Genomic DNA, 24878 nt, shown 5'->3' with positions numbered 1-24878 from the left:
TTCATTTCCAGTATCGTATTCTTCATTTCTGATTGGTTCTTTTTTATATCTTCCATTTCTTTGTTGACATTCTCACTGAGTTCATCTATTCTTCTCTCCACATCAGTGAGCATCCTTAACACTCTTTGTTTGAACTCTCTGTCAGGTAGGTTGCTCATTTCTGTTTCACTTAGTTCCTCTTCTGGGGTTTTGTCCTGTTCCCTTACTTGGAATGTATTCCTTTGCCTCCTCATTTTGCCTCTTTCCCTGTGCTTCTGTCTACGTATTAGGTAGGTCAGCTACGTCTCCTGCTCTTAGATAAGTGACCTTATACAAGTGATGCCTTAGAAGGCCTGCAGTGTGCTTCCCTCAGTTCTCAATGTTCCAGGGGTGACCCCTATGTTGGCTACGTGTGTCCTTCTGTTGTGGCCTGTTTGCTCTCCGTGTATGCGCCCAGGTAGGCCGAGTTATGCTCCTGGTCAGCTGTTGTAATGCTCAGCTGTTTGTAGTTGTGGGCCCTTCAGTCTCTTTATCAGGTGTGGGGAGCCCCAGCACAGTTGGCTGCAAGTTCTAATACCACATTTGTTTTGCAGTATTTCTTTTAAGTGAGCAGGCCCCCAGCATGGCAGGTTGTTAGGCTCAGGGGCTTACAATTGCTATAAGCCTCCAGCCTTTAGGTCTCTTGTCAGCTCTCTGAGGATTGCAGCTGGGTGGGGCTGGCCTCAGGCACAGGAGCACCCAATTGTTTCAGACTTTGGAAGGTGGGGCAAACCCCCTATGTGGGTCTTTGAGAAGCACAAGTCTTCTGCAGCTGACAAGCCCTGCCACCCATAGGTCCACACACACAGTCAACACAGTCCTGCCCCGTATGCATGCCCTGACCTCCCGAAGTGGACCCAGTCTCTCCACGGCGGGAGCCCCACACACTCCACTACAGCCCCAAACTCTCCACCTGCTCCTTGTGCCCGCCCTGCCCCACTGAAGTCGGCTCAGTTGCCAGGCTGCAGAGAATCTAGTCACCAATATATGCAGGCCCACAAGTTGCCTGCGGGCTTGTTGTTGGGTGGGGCCAGTCTATAGGGTGGGCTGCCCGCCCTGGCTGAGCTGGATTAAATCGGTACTCTAGTGGGTGGGGCAGACCTGGGCTAGCAGGCCCCAGGGAGAACTCCAATGGCGTCTGTGTCAGCACGCCCACACCAGGCCACAACAATGGCCACCGCAAATGTCCCAGTCCCTGGGGAGGTCTCACCTCTCACCGAGATGCACTCCGGTTTATCAGGTGAGTCTCTTTTCACCAAAGCACTATGCACCTTTCTTTCTGGTGATTTTAGGATGCTTTCTGAAACGGGTGAGTTTGCACACGGGCCCTTTAAGAGCTGGTTTTAATTACTTTGTGAACCAGGTTTTCTGGGGGTATTCCCCAATGTTTTAGTAGCAGGCAAAGTCAGATATTATGCAACTGGTCTCGATTGTGCTGGGTCCACAAAATGCCCACAGCGGGGCCGCTCCCCAGCTCAGGGTCCTGCTTCTCCCGGGAGGGCTGCATACCTTTGGGCTGCTCCTGGGCGTCTGTGAAGCTGGCGGCTTGTGAAGGTGGTGTTTTTTTCTCTCTAGGAGGGAGTTTCTGCCTCTTCCACCTCAACTAGGATTGTCCTTTGTTGCAGGAGTTCCTCTTATCCAGTTTTCACTTCTGTCTCAGGGGTAATTTTTCCATGGGTAGTTGTAAATTGACTGTGTCTGCGGGAGGAGGTGAGTTCAGAGTCTGCCTACGCTGCCATCTTGACTTCTCCCATATTTTCTTCTAAATTTGTTCTCCCTTGTTCTTTGGTGCTTTTAAGATTTTTTTTTTTGCATCAGTCATTTGAGATTGGAAGGATTTCCTGTGTCTTTGAGTGACTGTGTCTGTCCTCAAAGTAGCCACTGGCAGTCTATGAGATGAAAGTTTAGGGGGCTCCCTTCTCTGTCCCTTTTCAAGAAAGTCTGTTGTGTCCTCAAGTGAAGACCTCTTAGGTCTTTATCAAGTGTTGCCCAATACAGAGTTTGTAACATTGGAGGACTGGTCTCCACTGTGGTGACTCGAGGACTCCATTGGCTTGTGTGGTTAGTCCAGTCTTCTCATTGCATTTTCTGTATGCTTCAACCCAGGCAGAACACCTTTTGGCTAGCTTTTTTTCCCTTCTTAAAGTGTATCGGCTCTTTACTGTGAAAACCCCCACAGCAGCACTTACCAGGGTGTCCCAGGGAGACCCAGAGAGTCCTGGGACTGTCTCAAGCTTTCAGACATAACCCCAGAGCACCCCATGGCAGCTCCAGGACCAGCTGGAAACACATTTTCGGGGCAGGCAGTAGGCCCTTCATGGGCCCGAAGGTCTCCAGGGCTCTGCCTCCAGTTGGCAATGTTCTGTGGGCCACAACAGGCCACAAGAAAGCCTGCGGAGTGTTCCATCTCTCACGCAAACAAGTGCCTGGCAACCAGGACAGACCGTGAGTTGGGCTCGGGGAGGGGTGGCCAGTCAGGTTCTAGAAAACAGTTCTCTCTAACTTTGCTCAGTGCACAAATAGAAAGTGATATTACCTCTACAGTGCATTTGACAAAGCAAAAAGGTCTGACTGGTGTCAGAGCCCAGCCTGAAGCTCAGGCTGCTCTAAGCCCCACCTAGCCCTACAACAAACCTGGAGAACCAAAGCAGTGCCATGCCACAGCCATGTCAGGTACAGGGGAGGGCGAGTGTACACTTCAGTGGAGGACTCCATGCCCACGGCCCTGCAGGAGGCTCGTTCTCCCGATTTAAACTTCCTTCTGCCACAGGGAAGCCTGAGCTTGTCTGCAAAGGTCTGCAGGGATCTCCCTCCTCCGAAGGCCTTCTCTCCTCTGTGTTTGGTCAGTGTAGGCTGGCAGGGGCAGAGGACCCCAGGGTCTCACCAAAGGTAGTAACTAAGAGACCAGGATTTCAATCGTAAGAGCTCTGGAGAAGTCAGTTGGAACTGTCCTGCTCTTAAAATTTCATGGATTTTCTGTGGAGCCAGTCTGTCCCCATTCAATCCAAGCGTTCCTGGATGGGGACACCCCTCCTCTGGGGATGACACAGTGACCCAGGCTCCTTTCCTGCTGTGGCCCCCAAGGTTGCCCCGGGCACAGTCTCCAGTCCACTAAGTCATCTTTAGAAGGGTGCCGCTGCCAAGGGAGGGGGACCGTCTTTTGGCTAAATTTACCATCGTTTTTTTTTCCCCTCAAACCACATCTCACTCTCCTAAAATCTCTGAATGACTGAGGCTCAGAGCCTGCTTGTCCATCCCCTGGGACTCTGCTGTGAGCGACTCATCCCCAGTCCCTTTATCCACACAGGAAACGAGAACCGTCAGTGGAGGCCAGTCTGGGGATTCTGAAGGGCATCGGGGTTCAGGCCGCGGGTACCCCGTGGAGGTGAACAGAACTCTGACCAGGCTGCGTGGGGAGCGGGGGAGGTGGCCAAATGCCTGCAGTGATAACTGTTTCTTTGCTTACATTCATATGTTTATTTAAAAAGGAAGTCACCAAGTAAAAGTTCATGGCCTCTTTCTGAAAGGGAAAAACTCAGCCATCGTGGGGAGAAAAAAAACAGGCCAGAGAGGATTTTGGTCAGGACTTTTTAGCTGCAGTGACAGGAACACAACGCAGGTAGCTGAAGCCACAATAGGGAGTTCAGGTGAGGATATGGGGGGACCACAAGAGGGAAGCTCTGCAGGAGCCCGGACAGCACCGGGACCTCGGGATGGAATCAGGGACTCACCCCTGCCGGGAGTCCCTCTGTCTGTGTCCTGTCCCTGAGTCCAAAAAGGCCTTCAGGGTCAGTGGGTAGGGTTTGTCCTCTCAGGTTTCTCCTCTGGCAGGAACCTGCTTGCTGGCATCTGCCGTCTGGGTTTTGAAAAGAGAGTTTTAAAAAGAGAAGTTTTTGGGTTGTAATCTGCTGGCCCCAGAGGGTAGTGTTTTGTAACCTAATTATTTCTCTTTTTTAAAAAAAAAAAAAGTGTTAACTGCTAATTCATAGAAATGATGACTGGTTTCCTAGAAAAGCACCAGTAAAGAAGCCAAAGAAGCCTTTCTCGTGGTTTCCTCTCTCTTTCCTTTTCCAGTCCCTCGAGACACAGTACTGTGTGTGGTCACATGACATGATAACTGTTTCCAGGCCCCTTGTGAGCATTCTCCCGGGAGGTACATTTTATTTTTACAAGTGCAAAGAAGATTAACCAAATCCGGTTGGGCAACACTGGTTTTCTCTTTTCTGCGCTAGTACAAGCTTCTTTAAAGCCAGGCTTGCTACTTATGACCCTTGAGGAAAAGACATCTGCATTTCTTGGGGCTTGCCATTTGTCAAGGACTGATTCTTAAGTCTGGAAGTTCAGCAAGCAGCATACCACTGAGTTGTGACATCCACCTCCCACCCCATCCCCACCCCCACAGTTAACGTTAATGAAGGAGAAACTGTAGCCATCCATTGTATGGACTTTGCCTTTTTTTAAATTTCAGGTGTATTTTTTTACAACGGACATCCAATAAAGCAGGTAGATGTCTTGGGAACTGTAATTGGAGTGAGAGAAAGAGATGCTTTCTACAGTTATGGAGGTAAGAACAATTGTGTCTGACACTGAGTTTATGTGGAAGAACCCCACTTAGCTGAATGTTGAATTTGAAACAACCCCAGCCTTTCAGAGCAGCTAGGGACTCTCACAAACCCCATGCACTTTGGTCTGTTGGGAGCCCTTTGGAGCCACCGACATGGGCTAAGTGTACACGGCAACAGGGAGGAATGATACTGATGAATACTGTCAAGTGACAGCTGCTGGGGAGTTAGGAGGCCAAAGAATTAAAATACGGCAATCTGGACTCACTGGTTGATCAGGGACAGACACGTGATACCTGAGGGCATAGCTATAAATAGCAAAGGATGGTAATATATGTTTATATTGATAACTTTAAAAAGAAAAGTCCAGATTAATGTTAAGGTAGACTCTTTAAGAAGGCAAGGAGGTGTGTAAAAAGTAATTTATAAGATTTATGTCCAGAACAGTTAAAAAAAAAAAGTCTTCTGGTACTCGAAGGAGTAAATATCCACTATCAGAAAATCTCCCTTCCCTCATGATGGAAACTAAATAAAGGGTTTCTGTAGTTTGGATACCAGCGAATTGTTAGAATATAATTTTAGTGTCATGGGTCTTGATTTTTTAATTTTTTTGGTGTGGAAGATGCTCTGACCTAACATCTGTTGCTAATCTTACTCTTTTTTTGCTTGAGGAACATTAGCCCTGACCTAACATCTGTGCCAGTCTTCCTCTATTTTGTATGTGGGTTGCAGCCACAACATGGCTTGATGAGTGGTGTAGGTCTGCGCCCGGGATCTGAACCTGTGAACCTGGGCTGCTGAAGTGGAGCGTGCCGGACTTAACCACTACACCACGGGGCCAGCGCCATGATTTTTTTTTAATTGAGTTTAGTATAAGCATTTTAGTACATTGCCTTGTGCAGCTTTAAGATTCTCTGTAGTTAAGAGGCCACACTAGATATTTTGTGGGAATCTTAACTTTGAATTCCAAACCTTTGCTGTAACTGACATTGTCACTCTTGTGGTGTTGCCTTGGATTTGTGTTCTGGCTCTGCCTGGGGAAAGACAGAAGGCAGTTGAACCGGGTGACCAAAAACATTTCGTTGGCAGTCTGTGCATGATTGATAATTTACAGATAACAAGATCATTGCATTTCTTCCACATGTATTCATTTTCCTGAGGATGATGAACTTGTGCTTATAAAATAACATGTGAGAGGTGAGATTTCTCATGCCCTCTGCTTTTTCCCAGCATGTATTTTTTTAAAACTCTGAAATAGATCATCTTGTCAGGCATCCCCATACTGAATCTCTTCTCTGCTTCATTTTACCCAAAGATATTGGTTCTGTTTTTCTCCAGACAATTAAACAAGCATTCGCTAAGTTCCTACAGCATACCCAGCTGTGGGCAAGTACATTATCTTTAGTACAATATGGTACTTCCTCTCCAAATACCAATGATGAAATAATAGTATATTTCAGTTTATTTATTTATTTTTTTAATTTATTTTTTTCGTGTGTGTGAGGAAGATCAGCCCTGAGCTAATATCCGTGCTAATCCTCCTCTTTTTGCTGAGGAAGACCGGCTCTGAGCTAACATCTATTGCCAATCCTCCTCCTTTTTGTCCCCCAAAGCCCCAGTAGATAGTTGTATGTTGTGGTTGCACATCCTTCTAGTCGCTGTATGTGGGACGCGGCCTCACGCGTGGCCAGAGAAGCGGTGCGTCGGTGCTCGCCCGGGATCCGAACCCAGGCCGCCAGCAGCGGAGCGCGCGCACTTAACCGCGAAGCCATGGGGCCGGCCCTCTTTCAGTTTATAAAGCATTTTTACATGTATAATTTCATGTTATTCTCCCCCTAATCTTTTGAAATAGAAAGGACATATTTCCATTTTGTTTCTTTTTTTTTTTGGTGAGGAAGATTGGCCCTGAGCTAACATCTGTTGCCAATCTTCCTCTTTTTGCTGACGAAGATTGGCTCTGAGCTAATGTCTCTGCCCATCTTCCTCTATTTTGCACGTGGGATGCAACCACAGCATGACTTGATGAGCGCTGCATCGTTCCGCACCCAGGATTCAAACCTGCAAACCCCAGGTTGCTGAAGCGGAGCACCAGAACTTAACCACTGTGCCACCGGGCCAGACCCTTATTGCCATTTTGTAGATGAGAAAACTAAGGCTCGCTTACTTGCTCAAGGTTGCACTTGTGGGTCCAATCTGTTTACTGACTCCACTGTGCTGAATAGTCTCCATATAATTCAGTTTGATTTTTCTCTTCCCCATGTCCCACTCCCCCAAAAAATCAGCTGTATCTGGTTTTTAATTTTCTGTTTTTTGGACCAGATAAATGAGGCTGTTTGAGGACATCAGTCCTGGCCCTAGAACCAAGCCAGATATTATGCCTATGACGTAAAGGGGCTTCACTTAACCCCTTTCCCGTAATAAAAAGATGAAAGCAATATGTCTGACTCTTCCCTAGTAAACATTTCCCTTAGAGTGGATGTCGTGAGAGCATGACACATCTGTGGGCTATGGGAAAATGAAAACCATCTGAAGGTCGAAGTAATTGAGAATGGAAACACTTTTGCTACTTAAATTCTTGTGAGGCCTCTTCAGGGGAGAGCTGCACTCTCCCTGCTGTCCTCAGGCCCAGCTTGGCTCCTGGGCCACCTGCCAAGCGGCCGCTCCTGCTGTCCTGGGTCCTGCTCCACCTGACTCACCGCAAGCCTATGCTGGGGGTGCTTCCTGCTCACACTGACTCAGCCCATGGCTGAAACAAAAGGCCGGCGGCCCAGGCGGTGCTGCCCAGCCAGGGAGGACGTTGTGCAGCACTGCAAGGATGCTCTCCTTCCGGGACATTTCCGGCAGCCAGACCTCAGGGCGCCAGGAGAGGGTCTGCCAGGGGAGGTTATAAGCCAGGAAGTCAGAGGGTTTGCTGGCGGTCCCCTGAGCATGCAGAGCACCTGGCAGCAACTCAAGCTCAGACCTAGAATCCTGGGAGGCTACAGTCAAGACCGAGATGTCCTCATATTTTCTAGAACAAATGTTCATGTGCTAATATTTTTTGACTTTCCATTATAAATCAAGATTTTAAACTGTCCAGAGAAGTGGTGTGCCTAGAGGTGTCATACATTTTTTTAAATTCAAAATGTCCTAATTGATTTTTTTCCTTCTTAAAATGATACTTATTCATTATAAAAAAAATTTTAAGCTAGAGAAAATTTTAATGAAGTACATAAAACTCATGTGAAACCTATAAATCAGACAAAAACAGTGTCAATGTTTGGGTGAACATCCTTCCTAATATTTCTCACTTGGTCCTAATATTGAAGAAGTATAGATATGCCTTATTTCCTCGTTACTATTTTGCATATTTCTTTGTCTTAATATTTCTGGAATTAGGCTTTCAGTCAGTGTATACATTGAATATGTGCTTCCTTCCCCATACTCCAAAAGAAACTGCTATCAGTGTTTTAATGTCTTAAAATCATTTCTGTCAAAACACACTATTTAATATTTTACATAAATTAGGTGATATATAAGATATATAAGATAATATATGCGATTTCTGTTTTATAATGAGGTATGAATATCTTTTAACAGCAATGAACATGGATCTTCGTTATAACTTTTTATGCTCATATGCTATGCCATTGTAATTTATTTAACCAATTCCATATTTATAAACATTTAGGTTCTTTCCAACTTCCAGTAATATAAACAAGATTGCAATGAACAGCCTTATACAAGATCTGTATATCTGTGTATTTGTTCTATTTTTCTCCTCAGGATAAATTACTGGAAGTAAATGCTAAGTTAAAGGATATATACATTTCAAAATTTGATACATATTTCGAAACTTGCTCTTTAGAAATTTGGTACAAAATTATACTCCCACTAACAGCATATGAGGGTGTCAGTAGTTTTAATATTTGTCATTCTGGTGGTTGAGAAATTATTTAAATTTGCTTCTTTTTTTCTGGTAACTAGTGAATTTAATGTACTGACATGTTTATTGGCCATTTTTATATCTTCTATGAATTGCATATTCTTTTTCTTTCCTAGTTTTTCTCTTGTGGTCTTGTTCTTTTCCTTATTAATTTGCCTGAGCTCTTTATATATTAAGACACTAACTCCATCATTTGGAAAATTGCTATGCATTATTAGTTTTTAGTTAGTCAAATATATCAGACTTTTTAAAGTGAGTTCTGATTTTCAGGTCTGCTTAAAGAAGTGTCCCCCCACCAACTATAAGCCCAAGGTTAAAAAGTATTCATCCATATTTTCTTCTCATCTTCTTAAGTTTACCTGTATTACATTTAATGAAATAAAATCCATCTAGAATTTATTTTAGTATAAGAAGTATTCTTCTCAGCTTCTGCTTTCTACACAGATTTAAACCAGCAATAAAAAAATTTTTGCCTTAAGTTTCTTCTATATTAAATGTGCTTTTACAGCAGTGTAACTGATGATTTTTAAAAAATCGTTAAACCCACTGACCCCATGTTTAGCAACCTCTGTTCTGAGTTTGTCAGAAATTAGGCAAAGAGAAAATGCCTATCACCCCCTAGCAAACACCTCCAAATTCCTCTATGGTTATAAATCCAAGTGCAGTGGGAATTCTTTGATTTTTTGCGGTAGGGATAAAATAATCCAGACCAGTATCGTTATGTGTGACCAAGATATAATTATTTTCTATTATGAAAATAAAACTTTGCCCCTCTTGATGTACTTGGCTTTCCTTACATCCCCTGCAGTGGTAAGGACTGGGCAGAAGCTCTTTCAAAGAGAAGCCCAGGCCAAATGACTTGGGATGCCTTGTGTTGTTAAATCAGCGAGCTAGAGAATGAGCAAATGATGGCAGAAGGCGGTGCTTGAGTGCCTCTAACCACAGACCATGGGATGCTCTCTTGTTGCAGAGTAGGAGAGCAAGGCTGATTTTGTATGATAGTAGTCATTGAGAGTTTTGCACTTAACTTCCTGTGGACACCATTTTTGGGAGAGGTGTAGACAAGAATCATTCCTTGAGGAAAGGCAAGTGAAATGTTGGCTACATCCCACTGGGCTCGTGGATTACATTGACATTGCAGACAAGCAGTTCCCACTGGTGTGTGGTGAGAGATTATTTCTAAAGGTGGAAGGAGAGTTTGATAAGGGATTTGCCCAATTAGGCTAGTGAAAAATGTCATCTTTCAGTATGACTGAATGCAACGACAACATGCTAATTCACCAGCAACGCCCAAATCTCTCTTCTACTCTTTGCACTTCTTTTGCAGTGGACGATAGCACTGGAGTTATAAACTGCATCTGCTGGAAAAAGTTGAGCAATACCAAGTCTTCATCAGGTAATTTTGTTTGTGATGCCTCTTTACTTTTCAGCTAATCAATGGATTTTACCTAGGGTAGCGCGTCAGAACAGCTGTAATGCTGAATTTTCACATTTATCTACTGGGGAATTACATTAATCAACTTGAAGCGCTGTACCCGGAGCTTCGGCTACTCTGCAAACTGATACTATAGCTGGTTGTTTTTCTTTCTCCTGTTTCTTTGGTGCTCAATTCCTCCTAAGCCTATGACAATGTGAATAGGTTACCAAGAGTTTCAGCATTTCATTTTTACCCTGCCAGTTATTACGCAAGTCAAGATGTTTTAGCTTAATTGCCAGTCAGGTCAGAATCCTCTTGCTCTGGACGTAGTCACTTGATCAAAGAAGATTTTGAAGACTTTTCCTTGTATGTGGTTGCCACTAATTTCCATGCTACCATGATCCAGATTTTCTGAAATCTCTACATGTTCAAACAAATATACCAGGAATTCTAAGATTGTTGAGAAGGTAAGATAGGATTCCTTTGAAGTTAACCATGAAATAATAGAAACTGAAAAAGAACTTTAAAATTTTATATTGAACAGATTGACTATAACTGAAACAGCATTTGGAAAATGAGTATATTTTAATAGTTTTTAAGTAGTTTGAGTTACTTAAGTTCATAATATTAAAAAAAATATTGTGCTATATTGGTATATTTTTGGTTCTAGAGAAGCTATAGAAACTGGGACTTTGTTTTTCTGTTTTACAACGTATGCAGTATGGTGCCATACACAGTAGAGTTATTCAATAAATATTGCCTGCTCTCATATCTAACATCTATTATCTATCTACTCGTGTTATGCAAGGTGAGACTGTGTAACACTTGGAATGGTTTCTTCTTTCCTTTTTGGCATTATCTGTCAGAATCTCAACTTCCTGCTTTGACTATACTGACCAGTGGCATGCTCCTTTGCTTAATTTTCTGGCATATTTACATTTAGAATTTGACCATCAGTTTCACATAACTTTGGTGTTCCCATTTCCTAAATTGGGAACATCTAAATCAATGGCACTGCTTTGCTTAGGAAGCTTTGTAGATAAAAAAATTAAGGGAGACAACAGGTTTTCATGCACATATCTCACAGGCGAGAAATAAACCTATAACACAGTCAGATATTTGAATTTTCATATGTGTCTGGGGTATTAAAATCATTTGCTGATTTGTGGTTTTTGTAGTGTCACAATCTTCAGCCAGAAGGTGTAGTTTGAATATGCGTACTTGTTTCAGACCCAGGGTTGGCAAACTTTTTCTGTACAGGGTCAGATAGTAAATGTTTTCTGCTTTGGGCCAAATGGTCTGCGTCTCAACTATTCAACACTGCCATTGTAACACAGAAGTAGCCGTAGACAATACGTAAACAAACAGGCATGGCTGTGTTCCAATAAAACTTTATTTACAAGAACAGGTTGTGGATGGATTTGGCCTGTGGGCTGTAGTTTGCAGACTCCTGATTTAGATGTTGTTTTACCTTTCTAAATCAACTCTCTTTTTAAGAAATGACATCATCAGGAATATTATTAACTCTTAGTAATTTTTTTAGATAAAATGGCTATTAATCCTGAGAGTGAGATTTTCAAAATATCTGTAAGTAGATGAATAGATGAACAATCACAGTGGATGTCCTTAATTGGAAATTGCTTTGAGAATAAAAAGAGAGGGTAAGAACACGAGGAAAAAGCCTGGAAATGATTTCTCTTCTCATTATATATAAAGTGATATTTTTAAGTTGTTCACGCTAGCTCATTCTCCCTTCTAATTTAATTTCCCTCAGTTTTAAAGCTTTCCACTGGAAAGTAGCCAATGAAAACAAATTTTTTTTAATAAAATTTAGTCTGAGTCAAAATCATGTTCTAGTCAGTTAAGGTATAAGAATATAATATTAACTCCTGTAAATTTCACGTTGAATGTACCATTTGGACTTAGCTTATGAGGAAAGTTAAGAAAACTTGGCCCTTAATATTAGAATTTTAAAGGGGGTTTATCTTTCAGGGTGGAATAGAGTACTTAAAATGAAATTCTGTCAGGCTCCAGCCATCTGATTACATTCATTAAATCACACAGCTTGAGCCCTTCTTTCCGCAGTTTGGCTCACCCTTTAAATGAAGGCTGGGCCTCTCTTTCTCAGACCAGCGTCAGTCTGATCATTTAACAGTACTGTATGAGACATTTGTTATTACCTATAGTGTCTGAATAATGGCAGTGAAATTTATAAATACGTTTCAAATTCAACCTAAGTAGAAGAGGACTTGGGGATAGGAACACAGGTGGAATAAAAAGGAATACTTGGGTATTTTCTGAAGAAACCCAGTAAGCTGAGTAACATTAACGCTGATTGTGTCTAGATTCCTAGCTAATGGTTCCTAGGTACACAAAGTTCATGCTCCCTAGGTTGCTGTTTCCCTTGGTATGGTACATGTGTTAAAAGTAATGCTTTGCACATTACAGAGCCATGGTTATCTAAGTTGTATTAGATTAAAAAACAGAAAATTTCATCAATAGACCACAAGAGAGATTCATTCCATTATATGAACCCTAACATATGACAAGCCAGAAATAATACAACAATACAAATGAAATAAATCAGCATTTAACAAATGTTGTTGGTTCAGGTAGATAACAATATTAAAAAAGAGGTAACCAGGGGTCGGCCCGGTGGCGCAAGCGGTTGGATGCGCGCGCTCTGCTGCGGCGGCCCGGGGTTCGCCAGTTCAGATCTCGGGCACGCATCGACGCACCGCTTGGCAGGCCATGCTGTGGCGGCGTCCCATATAAAGGGGAGGAAGATGGGCACGGATGTTAGCCCAGGGCCAGCCTTCCTCAGCGAAAAAAGAGGAGGATTGGCAGGTGTTAGCACAGGGCTGATCTCCTCACAAAAAAAGAAAAAAAAAAAAGAGGTAACCACGATGCCTATCTTGCAGCTTACATAAAATATCCCAAACAAGACAGAGTTGTATATTTATCCGCAAAAATATGAGGGTATGTATGTTAAGCTCTCATAAGTCCGTAGTTGTTAGAACACTGAAAGTTATCATCAGTGACAAGGGATAGACTAAAAGATTTTGTCAAACTTTTATGTAATACAATGAAATCAAATAAACATAAAAAAGAAAGCAATAGAATGGGAGATTGGATGTAATAAGCATAACTGATAAACCTTCCTTAAAAATTTTTCAGAAATTAACATAAAGTGTTCAAAAGAGATGAAGAGCTTATACGTAAGGAAATACGGAGAGTAGATCAACTTATATAAAAACACACAGCCTCCCTGGCAATTTAAAAGCAAAATAAAACGTTATGGAATGATTATGGTTTTTTTTGTTTTTTGTTTTTTGTTTTGAGGAAGATCAGCCCTGAGCTAACATCCATGCTAATCCTCCTCTTTTTGCTGAGGAAGACCGGCTTTGAGCTAACATCTATTGCCAATCCTCCTCATTTTTTTTTTTTTTCTCCCAAAGCCCCAGTAGATAGTTGTATGTCATAGTTGCACCTCCTTCTAGTTGCTGTATGTGGGACGCGGCCTCAGCATGGCCAGACAAGCGGTGCGTCGGTGTGCGCCCGGGATCCGAACCCCGGGCCGCCAGTAGCAGAGCGTGCACACTTAACCACTAAGCCACGGGGCCAGCCCCTCATTATGTATTTTTAAAATGTTAAAAATCCAGTGACTGAAGCCAGTGTAGGAGCTGTGAGCATACATGCATTGCTGGTGACACCTTATAAAAAGAGAATGGTTTGATTGTTTTTTTCTGGCAAACATTCTGACAACATGTAATGAGCTATAAACCTGTTTGTACTTTTCTATCCAGCAATCACCAAAGCAAGACCCCAAAGAAAACAAAATAATTTTGTCTAGAGGGCTTAATTATTCATTCTCACAATAGCTGACATTCATTGACGGTTTCCTGTGGATCTGGCCTGTGCTGAGCTCATGATGTAAGGATTGGCCTAGATCACACACAACAATCTGTGTATGGGGTGGACTCGATTGTTATCCCCATTGCATAACTGACGAAACTGAGGCACAGTGAGGTTAAGCAGCCTGCCCAGGGTCACACAGCTAGTAAGAAGTGGCCTGAGGGGGTGGCCTCGTGGCCTAATGGTGAAGTTCAGTGCACTCTGCTTTAGTGGCCTGGGTTTGGTTCCCGGGCGCAAACCTACGCCATTCGTCGGCAACCATACAGTGGTGGCAACCCACATGCAAAATAGAGGAAGATTGGCAACAGATATTAGCTCAGGGTGAATCTTCCTCAGCAAAAAAAAAAAAAGTGACCTGAGATTTAAGCCAGCTCTGTCTGCCTCCATTACCCAAGTGCTGACCTCTAAGCCCCATACAGTGCTAGTGATAAAAACCAAAATAAAAAATAAAAAGGAGAAGGAGGATGAAATATTTAATGAGACTAGCTAAACAAACTGTGGCATATTCACATGCTACATTGTTATTTAAAATGCTGAGTTGTATAGATTCTGTGGAGCATATGTGTATCTGAAATTATGCTAGGCAGAAAATCAACACAGTTGTTGACACACACCAGCTGTAACTGTGGGAAATGTGAGGCTACTCATGGGGCAGGCAGGAGAGAATAAAGAATGAGCAGGAAGGCTCTGGAGTCAGAGACTGCCTGGGTTCAAACTCCAGCTTTGTTGCTAATTAGTTGTTATTCTTTGGGCAAGTTGCTTGACTGCTCTGTGACTCAGTTTCTCATCTGTAAAATGGGGCTAATAATAAATAGGAGTGGTTGTGCGGATTAGATGTGCTCTAATATATTGTAAAGTCCTTCGAACTGCACCTGTGGTACCCATACATTTGTGGCTATTCTTCTTATTATTTAACTAATACAATTTGGAACTAAATTTGAATGATATAAATTATTTAGAATTGATTGTGCATTGGGTTCTTTTCACCCTGAAGTTGCTTAAGTTTATAATTTTAAGCGCTGTGTGTGCACGTGTGAGCGTGTGTGAGAGAAAGAGAGAGATTAGCCTAGTTACCCAACAAAGATGAGAGATGAGAGCTTGGGGTGTTGAGCACTAAAGTAGGAAATAAGCAGAACCACAAATAGAAACTCTTGGGTCCCTTTCCCCTTATGCCAGGCCTTTCTTACCCTGCAAGGACACTTGAAGGAGTTGTTTAGAGCTGTTGCCACCAAACCCGGCTGGACTCATAACAGAATTTGGCTCGGGACCTCTCGAGCCCTTTGACTGCACTGGTGATGCAGGGGTAAGAAAGATGTTGGTGCCATGTCAGAACTCGCCCACTTGGGTTGTCAAGCCTCCCTCTAGACTCCAACCCCTTCACTCTACTTTTGAGTAATCATAGCTTATGCCTTTTATTCAATAGAGGATTTCAAAAGGTTATGTATATTTCTTATAGCAGAGCAACTAATCAGAAGTAGAATAAATAAATGTCTTATGTTGGTCTTACCCCAAAACTGTCTTACAAATGTGGTGGAGTGATTGTGTTATGCATTTCTCTCTTTCTTTCTTTCTGGCCCATAACGACTATAGCTGCTCCAACTGCAAGAGAGCTGAGCTTAACCTCACAGTTTAAGAAGCTGCAAGAGACCATTGAGCAGAGAACAAAGATAGAAATTGGGGACGTTATCCGGATCAGAGGTTATGTCCGCATGTACAGAGAAGAGCGAGAAATTCATGCCACTGCTTATTGTAAGCACAAGATATTTCTGCCAAATTGGTTGTTTTTCTGGGTGTGTGTCAAGTAAACTCTTGTTTAGCTAAAAGTGAAACTTCTAACAAGTTCAGATAAAAAGTTTTAACTCTATTTAATGGAGGAAATAATATTGCATAACATGCTTTCTTGAGAAAAGCAGCATTTCTTAATTTTATTTTCAAGAGAGGTAACTATAAGTAAATTGGGAAAGAAAACAAATGATTTATTATATGTAGTTGGCAAATTTATTTGGACAACATAGTAGAGTTTCTAAAGTACTTTGAGGTTATAAGTGTCAATCTGTTTAGGGCAGAGTGTTCACACTCTTCAAAATGATGGAGATTTCTTAAAAACCATTCAGTCCATTAACTTTGAAAGAAAACAGCTCATCAGAACTAGGACAGTCCTGTATCAAATGAGTGATGCTCTTTATGCTCCTCTGGCTAGTTTTGCTGGGAAATCTCAAGGACGGCCCCGTTGTCCACCACTGTAACAGATGAGTGAATACACTAATGTGCTTTCTGTAGTCCTGTCTACTCCTGGCCAAGCCTGTGATGCCTAGGGCCCTGCATTCCCCATCGCAGGATGACTGGGAAACCTTTAGTGCATCTAGACTGTGTGATCCCTGGGCACCCACCAGGAAGTAAACCCACCGAGTTCCTCATTTACTGTTGTCCTAGCAGCAATTTGGACGTGGAAAAGAGCTGACCTCAGTGTCATTTCTGTGGCATATTTTCCCCCATGGCTCGTTAGATAAGGTGGACGATCCAGTGTGCAACATTCAAATTGCAAGGATGCTTGAGCTGCCCAATATCTACAGGAAAGTTTATGACCAGCCTTTCCGCAGCCCGGCCCTAGAGAAAGAAGAGGCACTAAGGTAAGTTACGGCCTGTCACTTCAGCAGTGGCTGAAGAGGTGACCACAGCAGTAAGGCCAAGCATTGGGAGCCCAGATACTGGCGTGGGCTTAGGTTCAAATCCTGAACCATCCACTTACTCACCGTAGGACGCTGGGCAAGTCTACCCACCCTCTGTCTGCCTCAGTGTCCTCATCTGTAAAGTGAAGATGGTAATAGGACAGATGTTCTCAGATTGTTGTAAGGAAAATGTATGTGTAATTGGAGTCTCTGAAGGAGTGGAGGGAGCAGAGAAAAAATATTTGAAGAGATAATGGCTGAAATTTTTCCACGTTTGATGAAAACTATAAACGCACAGATCCAAGAAGCTCAGTGAGCCCCAAGGCAAGAAATCTGAAGAAAACCCCACAAAGGCACATCATAATCAAAATGCTACACCATGACACATCATAATAAAAAACCACAAAATATACCAGTCGCTCTCAACCAGGGGTGAATTTACTGTCTTGCGTGGAGAGAGGAAAAAAACAGGAGTAATGGGGCCAGCCCAGTGGCGTAGTGGTTAAGTTCTCGCGCTCTGCTTCGCCGGCCCAGGGTTTGCAGGGTCAGAGCCTGGGCGCAGACCTATGCTCCACTTACCAAGCCATGCTGTGGCAGCATCCCATATAAAATAGAGGAGGATGGGCACGGATGTTAGCCCAGGGCCAGTCTTCCTCTGCAAAAAGAGGAGGATTGGCAACAGATGTTAGCCCAGGGCCAGTCTTCCTCTGCAAAAAAAAACTGAAAAAACAAAAACAGGAGGAGTAAGAGTATATGCATATTTGCTAGTATATGTATCAAAGAACTCTGGGAGGGGATAGAGAATCAATAATAGTGCTGCCTAGGAGGTGGGAACTGGGAAGATGATAGAAAGAAGACTTTTCACTGTGTGTCCTTTAGTTTTTTTAGCATGTGTATGTATTACATATTAAAAAAAAATATATTAAAAAAACTCGCAATCTATAGTCCTGTATAAAGTAAAAAGTGAAAATCCTCCATTTCCCTGTCTCCCACATCAGTAACTTTCCCCAGAGGTTACCACTATTCATGGGTTCATGGGTATCCTTTCAGGCTTTTTTCTTCTGTGCATACACAAGCATGAATATTCACCCATATATTTTGTGAGTTGTTATTTGCTTTTTAACAAAAATGGCACCATACCTTACATACTATTCTGCAGCTTGACTTTTTAATCTGTCATAAGTGTCTTAGTTCCCGTAGTTCTGTCTCGTCCTTTTAAACAACTACACAATGTTCACTGTATGAATTCCCCTTTATGTCAAAAACAAGCATCAATTTAGTGTTGCGTTTCCTAGGTTTCTGTTTTATGCACACCAAAAAGAAACAAAGGTGATAGTTTTCTGCAGGGCTTTTTAAAACTTTCCTGGGCCGACCCCGTGGCTTAGCAGTTAAGTGCGCGTGCTCTACTATTGGCGGCCCGGGTTCGGATCCCGCGCGTCGTCGCACTGCTTGTCTGACCATGCTGAGGCCGCGTCCCACATACAGTAACTGGAAGGATGTGCAACTATGACGTACAACTATCTACTGGGGCTTTGGGGAACAAAAGGAGGAGGATTGGCAATAGATGTTAGCTCAGAGCTGGTCTTCCTCAGCAAAAAGAGGAGGATTAGCATGGATGTTAGCTCAGGGCTGATCTTCCTCACACACACACACAAAAAAAAACTTTCCCTCAGCAGCAATCCCGGAGCCCTGGACCTTGCCAGTCTCACATGTTTGCTGAGTGAAAAAGCCAAAGAATTCCTCGTGAAGAACAGAGTGCAAACCTTTTACCAGCAGGAATTGGAAATGGTGGACTCTCTGCTGTCCCTTGCCAACCAGCCTGTGATTCACAGCGCCTGCTCTGAGCAAGTAAGTGCGGCATGCCCATGTGAGGACTTGAGTCCCCTGCCCCAAATCTGCTGCTGAAGGATGTGGGTGGATGTCACTGTGGCGTTAAGACTGACAGAGTGGGCCCAGGGAATAGAAGTTATGTTTCTATCACATGTCGTTTCTATTCTGGAAAGGTCACTGACCACTAAGAATTTGAAATGGAAATGGACCTGCCCTTTTCCCCTCCTTGCTTAATTTTTGGGTAGAAAAAAAAAATAGTCTAAGGTTCATAGTACTTAGTACTTACAGAGATGGATATTTAATCTCAGCAGGAGCCAAATGAGGGAGAAGTAGATGAAAAGAGGTAATTATCCTTCCAAGATTATTTGGTGATCAGCAAGATGATTCTTGAGCTTGAACCAAGGTTTTTAATGACTTGCTCTCTCTTCTTCAGAATAAGGTTAAGCTGTTGTGTGTTCAAAGTTTGAATAAAGACCAAGTTGGATTCAGTCTGATTTATAAGTAAAAATTTTAAGTAACTCTCAAATAATTTTTTATTCCTCCTGGAAAGAGCTGTCCCCATATTTTTACCCCTAGTGTTACAGGTGAACTTAAGATGCTTGGTGTTTACTTATTTGCTTGGAATTAAGAATTATTTGAGACTGTGGTTTTAGGCTTTCCCTTTCATTGCAATTCTTAGGTCTTTTGTTGTTGTAGCACAACTCATATTTATTTATTTCATTTATTCCACCAGGGAATGATCTCTGCTTACATGTCACCTTGTTGCCCTCCCTGGCCAGCTGCTCTGATAGCCACCTGCTTCCTCACTGTGTTATCACTCTGTTTTCATGTCTCACAATATCACTGCTATTTGTTTGCCTGCCTATTCTTCCACCAGAACTTAAATTCTATAAAAGCAGAGGTCTTGTCTGTCTTGTTCTTTGCTCTCTAGAACTAGGGCCTAGAACAGGGCTAGCATAAAGTAAGTTCTCAATAATTATTTGTTGATTGAAGGAATGAATGGTTTAAAAAACTTCAGATAGTCCCCAAAAATATCAGTTAAAAGTAAGTCTTCTTGGGGCCAGCCCGGTGGTATAGTGGTTAAGTTCGCACACTCCGCTTCAGTGGCCCAGGGTTCACAGGTTCGGATCCTGGGCGTGGACCGACGCACCGCTTGTTAAGCCATGCTGTGACAGCGTCCCATATAAACTAGAGGAAGATGGGCACAGATGTTAGCCCAGGGCTAGTCTTCCTCACACACACACACACACACACACACACACACACACACACACAAAAAGTAAGTTTTCTTCCCATCCTCCCTCCCACTCCGTTTCCCTGGAGACAGGCACCATGACTAGTCTCAGGAACATCTTTCTGGAGATGGTCTGTGCATATATAAACTAGAAGTAGTTGTATCCCCTTTTTTACACAAATGGTAGCACACTAGACACTCATCTATACCTAACTTTTCATCGAACAGTATGTCTTATAGAGTCTTTCTTGGCCGTACGTATAGATTTGCCACTATGTAATAATCTTTTGTTACATGTACCGTAATTTATTTAACCAGTCTCTCCATGCCTGGACTGTTTAGATGTTTTCTAGTCTATCACCATTACCAACAGGGCTGCTGTGAATACTCGCATTAGGTAACGGAAGTTATTCTTCGTATTCTGGTGGAACAGATACCAGGTCCCCATCCTGACCCCTCAGGCATGACCAGTGCTTCTCAGTTTCGTTCACAAACCTAATTATCTCTTCCTGGCACCAGGCTGTGTGCCCAGTGACCTGAGATTTCATACTCGGAGGTGAGGGATATTGTTTCAGGAAACACCCAGGCAGAGAGGGTCAGGACTGGCGGCTTTGTTCTGTGCCACTGTTGCTTCTAAACAGTTGTAGCTCTCCAGCTGTCTGCTGACAGCAAGATTGACCTTCTTCTCATTTAATCATTTAGAGGAGGCTCAATGCCAAGTTGGCCTCCGAGGACTTCTGACCACTCTATTGGCATGTTTGGAAGGAAACTTTGAAGCTTAACGAAGACCATATTCTTCCTGTGAACCAGTTCTTCTGCAATAGCTGTAATTGAGAGACTTGAGGACTCTTTGAGGACTAAAAGCCTCCTCCATTCAAAACAATCCGTGGGGAGCTTTTTGAAAATGCTTAGAGCAGAAACTTCTGTCTGCCCAGTGCTGTATGTTTAAAAAGAAATGAATATGGTGCTATATTTGTGTTTGTCTTTGGAAACTATTTTTCCATTAATTATGAATTATTCCCTGACCTGGCTCTCGTTGGGGTGGTCAGTGTTGTTAAATTGAATTCTGTTTAATAGACCCTGGGAGACTAAAGATGCTTTACAATGGTGGTGAAACCCTAGATCCTTGGGCAGTTTCTGTTGTCATACAGATGAAGGCTTCACAAAAAATCATTGTGATCATGTTATAGTTTAGAGGCAGGGGGGCATGGGTTTGAATGGTTTCTCCCTTTTTTTTCACGGTGGGCCGTCTTAGCAAATCCAGAAACCTGATAAGCAGACCTTGCGAAACCATTGTTTCTCTGACAGCTGGATAAATGTTGAGTTTGTTTGGGAACGAAGACTCTGTATTTATTTCAGAGATCCACCCAGTTCCTGACCTGTGATGGGGAGAGGCCTGCGAAGGCTCAGCACAGTCAGCCCGTCAGAGTTTTAGTCTCTGAGCACTTTCGGTTTCCTGAATCAGATGAGTCTGTCATTGCTCTTTAGAGAAAGGCAAGAAAGACACAAGGCTAGGAAAAGCTGCTGACTGGAAGAGATGATTGGAGGCTTTACCATTGAGACTGTGCCTCTAGAACCAGCATGGAAGAATGTCCCGAGGTCAGCTGAGGCAAATGTTTTTGGAAAGGAAGCTTCACATCTTGTTTATATTTACAGTGAGCCTTTTCTGTTAGGTCGCTCTTGTTCACAGCTGAAACTGGGCTCTTAATCTCTTGGGCCTAGCACTCTCTCTTCCTGCTGAGTGATCTTACTCAAATCTGGGAGGAGAAACTGGGCTTTGACAGGGGCTGGGGATAACCAAGAGTCATTTTTAATAACGGAAATAATCATGTAACAATCATTTCTAGTTAGTTTCCAATTTATTTCTATCTTGGTAAGAGATGTAATAAACTCAATCCTTAAGATCTTTGTATCAATTTGACTAAGAAAACCAAATCTCCTTAGAATTACAAAGATTAAGTAGTTATAAAGTTTTGTGGGGGAGTCAATATTGGGTTGATTGCGCTTCCCCTGAGTAAGAGCACTCATGTGTAAAATTTAAAACAGCTTTGCCTAAAGCCCCCCGGATAAAAAAATGTGTGGCTACAGATTGCTAGGTGAGGTGTTATTCTAAACACACTCAAATAGCTTTTCTGCTAGTGGGAGTCATCAAATATTTCTTGGCCTCCTCCCTTCAGAGAATGGGTGCGTCATAACCTGGAATGTTTGTTAACTTTTAGGTCCTAATGTTGTAGTGACCAGATTCTCCAGCTTGTTCTGTTGAGGAAAAACTTAGACTATTAATTTAATTGAGTGTTAGACTGTCCTCTTCAGCCCACGTTTGTGAAACATCACCAGGTTCTATTAGATTAAAACAATGCCTGTTGGGAGGCCTCTTCTAGAAAGAGAAGATTTCTTTAAGGATGGAATTGTCAACACTCGAGGCCATTTGGGGGTTTCTTGCCTCTCTCTGTTATTTTGAGGAAATGTCCTCAGCAAATCTCAAACACACCTCTTTTTCAGCATTTGTGGGTGCTGCCCTAGGTTGCCTCCTTAATGACCTTTCATTAGAGCTAGAACTTTGCCTTCAAACATTGTTTGGAAGCTTTGCCATGTTTCTTTGGCGCTCTGATCATTTTAATATCTTGACAAATTTCTGTCACATTAAAAATGGATCTGTACCGGGGCCGGCCCCATGGCTTAGCGGTTAGGTGCGCGCACTCCGCTACTGGCGGCCTGGGTTTGGATCCCGGGCGCGCACTGACACACCACTTGTCCGCCCATGCTGAGGCAACTTTCCACATAACAGCAACTAGAAGGATGTGCAACTATGACATACAACTATCTACTGGGGCTTTGGGGAGAAATCGAGAAAAAAAGGAGGAGGATTGGCAATATATGTTAGCCCAGGGCCAGTCTTCCTCAGCAAAGAGAGGAGGATTGGCATGGATGTTAGCTCAGGGATAATCTTCCTCACAAAAAAACAAAAATGGATCTGTACCTTAAAGGACAATTGTCGTTCACCACTTTCTTTGTTTTAGGAATGAACTAAAAATCCCCAATGGAATAAGAAGGACACAGCCTCTATAGTAGGGTATTTATATCCATTCATTACAAAAATATTTTGTTGGTCACCCACTGTGTGCCGCGGGGGAGATGGCTGAGATGAAATGCGAAGTCCCAGATGCAAGAAGCATGCAGTCTAGTTAACTGTGGGGCGGCATAGCTAGAAACCCAGCTTCCTTGGGAATAAGAGATAGGATGACCTGGTGACCTTTCTAGGCAAACTTCTCTCTTAGAGAAGGGAAGAAATATTGAAATGGAGGAGAGAGCAAACTGATTGCAGCAGAGGTTCCTTCCATGTGGTGTTCTTGCTTCACTCGAGGACCCCTGTCCACCATCAGCCCATGGACCCACCTTCGACAGGTCTCTGCACAGCTGTTTGCCTCCATTGTCCCCCGTGTAAAATTTGCCTCCATTGTCCCCCGTGTAAAATAAGGAGATTAGTTAATACTTTCTACATACCAGAATCCCCAAATTATTTCAGTGTGTGTAAAATTCTTTGAAGTCCTTAGGAAGAGGTTGTGTATAGCCACAATTTTAATTTAAAAAAATGAGCTAGTATGTATGCAATGTTTGGTTCTGTATAAGAAAAAATAAATCGAAGATTGTCCTTTTGCTTTTTCATTTTATGTTGTCGAATTAAACCAAAAAAAAATCACAACTAAAATGTAGAACAGTTACCAAGCATGATCCTGCAAGAGCAAACTTCCCAGGCCTCCTTAAACATCATCATGCTAGGCCGGTGCATGCCTAAATCTTTTTGACTCAGCAGCTGAAAAGCCTGTTGGGTGAATTCATAAACCAGTTGGTCTAGGGAGTTACTCTCAGGTGCTGTAAGATGGGGCTTATTTCTTTTCTTTTCCTTTTTCCTCTTCCTACAGGTGGATTTTAAGAATGACACCACTCCCAAGGCAATTCATAGTATATTTAAGAATGCTATAAAGCTGCTGCAGGAAAAAGGACTCGTTTTCCAGAAAGATGGTGGTTTTGACAACCTATTCTATGTAAGAGAGCTGCACTTTAATTTTTTTCCTTCTTGGCTTCAATTACAAATATATTTATTACTAATTACTGTTTTTAAAAATGAATCATTAAGGAAGTACATAAAGTAAGGAGTGAAAGTCGGCCCTAAGCTTTTCCCAAGGTACCAATTTTATGTTGTCGAGTTAAACCAAAAAAAAAATCACCAAAATTAAACCAAAAAAAATGTTAACAGGGTATCCTTCTAGACGTGTATCTGCATTTACAAATGCTCCTGTGGCTTTTTTGTTACAAAAAAATGTGCTCATCGTCTAAATCAGGATTTCTCAACCTCAACACTATGGATGATTCTTTGTTGTGAGGGGCTGTCCTGTGCATTATAGGATGTTTGGTGGCATCCTTGGCCTTCACCCACTAGATGCCGGTAGCAACATCCAGTTGTGACAACCAAAAATGTCTCCGGACATTGTCAAGTGTCCCCTAGGACACTTGAAAGCCACTGCTCTAAACAATGCTCAGCAACTCTTTTTGAGACCAAAATAGCACTTCACGGGCATTTTTCCAGGTTAGTACTTACACATCTACCTCATTCTTTTTGACATCTGCATGATATTCCACATTATGGGAACTTGCCATGAATTTTTTTAACCACTTCTCTGGTGGACGTTTATGTTGTTTCCAACTTTTGTGCTCACAAATAGTGTTGCTATGGCTATTTTTGCACAAGTATCTTTGTGAGCTTCTGTGAGTATTTCTGTACGATTGACTCTTTAAAGAGGAATTGCTGGAGCAAAGGGCATGTGCATTTAAGCTTTTGGTCAACACAGTGTGACTGGCCTCGCAAAAGGCTGCTCTGATTGACAGTCCCACAGGGGTACGAGTGCCTGCTTGCCTCATACTTTCAGAGTTAAAAGTTCACCCCTCACTGCCTACCTCTGCTATGGGAGGAGCCAAGCTGAAAGCAGGCCTCCTCGTGACCACTGCTATCAGTTGTGTAGGTGTGGCTTCAGTGCCCATTCTCCTAGAGATAGATCAAAACCCTGAGGAATCCCAAAGTCTCACTGTCTACAGACATGATTCCCGCGGGGACAGTTACCTCAGTAGGACGTTTTCTTGATGTTGACTTACTCTAGTGAGTCCCCATTTTAGAGAGTTTTAAAAAATAAGGATATGTTTTAAATACTATTTGAATAACTTTTGAAAGGATTGTTCCATTCTGTATAAGGGTGAGTGCAGTCTGCCCCCTCCAGGCATGGGAAGGCGTGGTGGCAGTTGTGAGGTTAGA

General features: G+C 42.7%; 1 protein-coding gene across 6 annotated transcripts in view; it reads left to right on the top strand.

The window, feature by feature from the left end:
* Positions 1–24878, top strand: part of STN1 (STN1 subunit of CST complex) — a 48819-nt gene that overhangs the window by 9245 nt on the left and 14696 nt on the right. For 3 of the 6 annotated variants that reach the window (XM_058543942.1, XM_058543938.1, XM_058543937.1), the window contains exons 3-8: positions 4487–4582; positions 9833–9901; positions 15428–15586; positions 16344–16467; positions 18180–18354; positions 23494–23616. In XM_058543942.1, coding sequence (XP_058399925.1) covers positions 4487–4582; positions 9833–9901; positions 15428–15586; positions 16344–16467; positions 18180–18354; positions 23494–23616 — 746 coding nt within the window. Of the gene's footprint in view, positions 1–1130; positions 1259–4486; positions 4583–9832; positions 9902–15427; positions 15587–16343; positions 16468–18179; positions 18355–23493; positions 23617–24878 lie in introns of those variants that run through there. The other 3 variants (XM_058543940.1, XM_058543939.1, XM_058543941.1) reach the window with 3 other exon arrangements.

This window comes from Diceros bicornis, chromosome 6, assembly GCF_020826845.1.
Source record: "Diceros bicornis minor isolate mBicDic1 chromosome 6, mDicBic1.mat.cur, whole genome shotgun sequence".
Lineage (NCBI taxonomy): Eukaryota > Metazoa > Chordata > Mammalia > Perissodactyla > Rhinocerotidae > Diceros > Diceros bicornis.
This window is presented reverse-complemented; position numbering and strand designations above follow the sequence as displayed.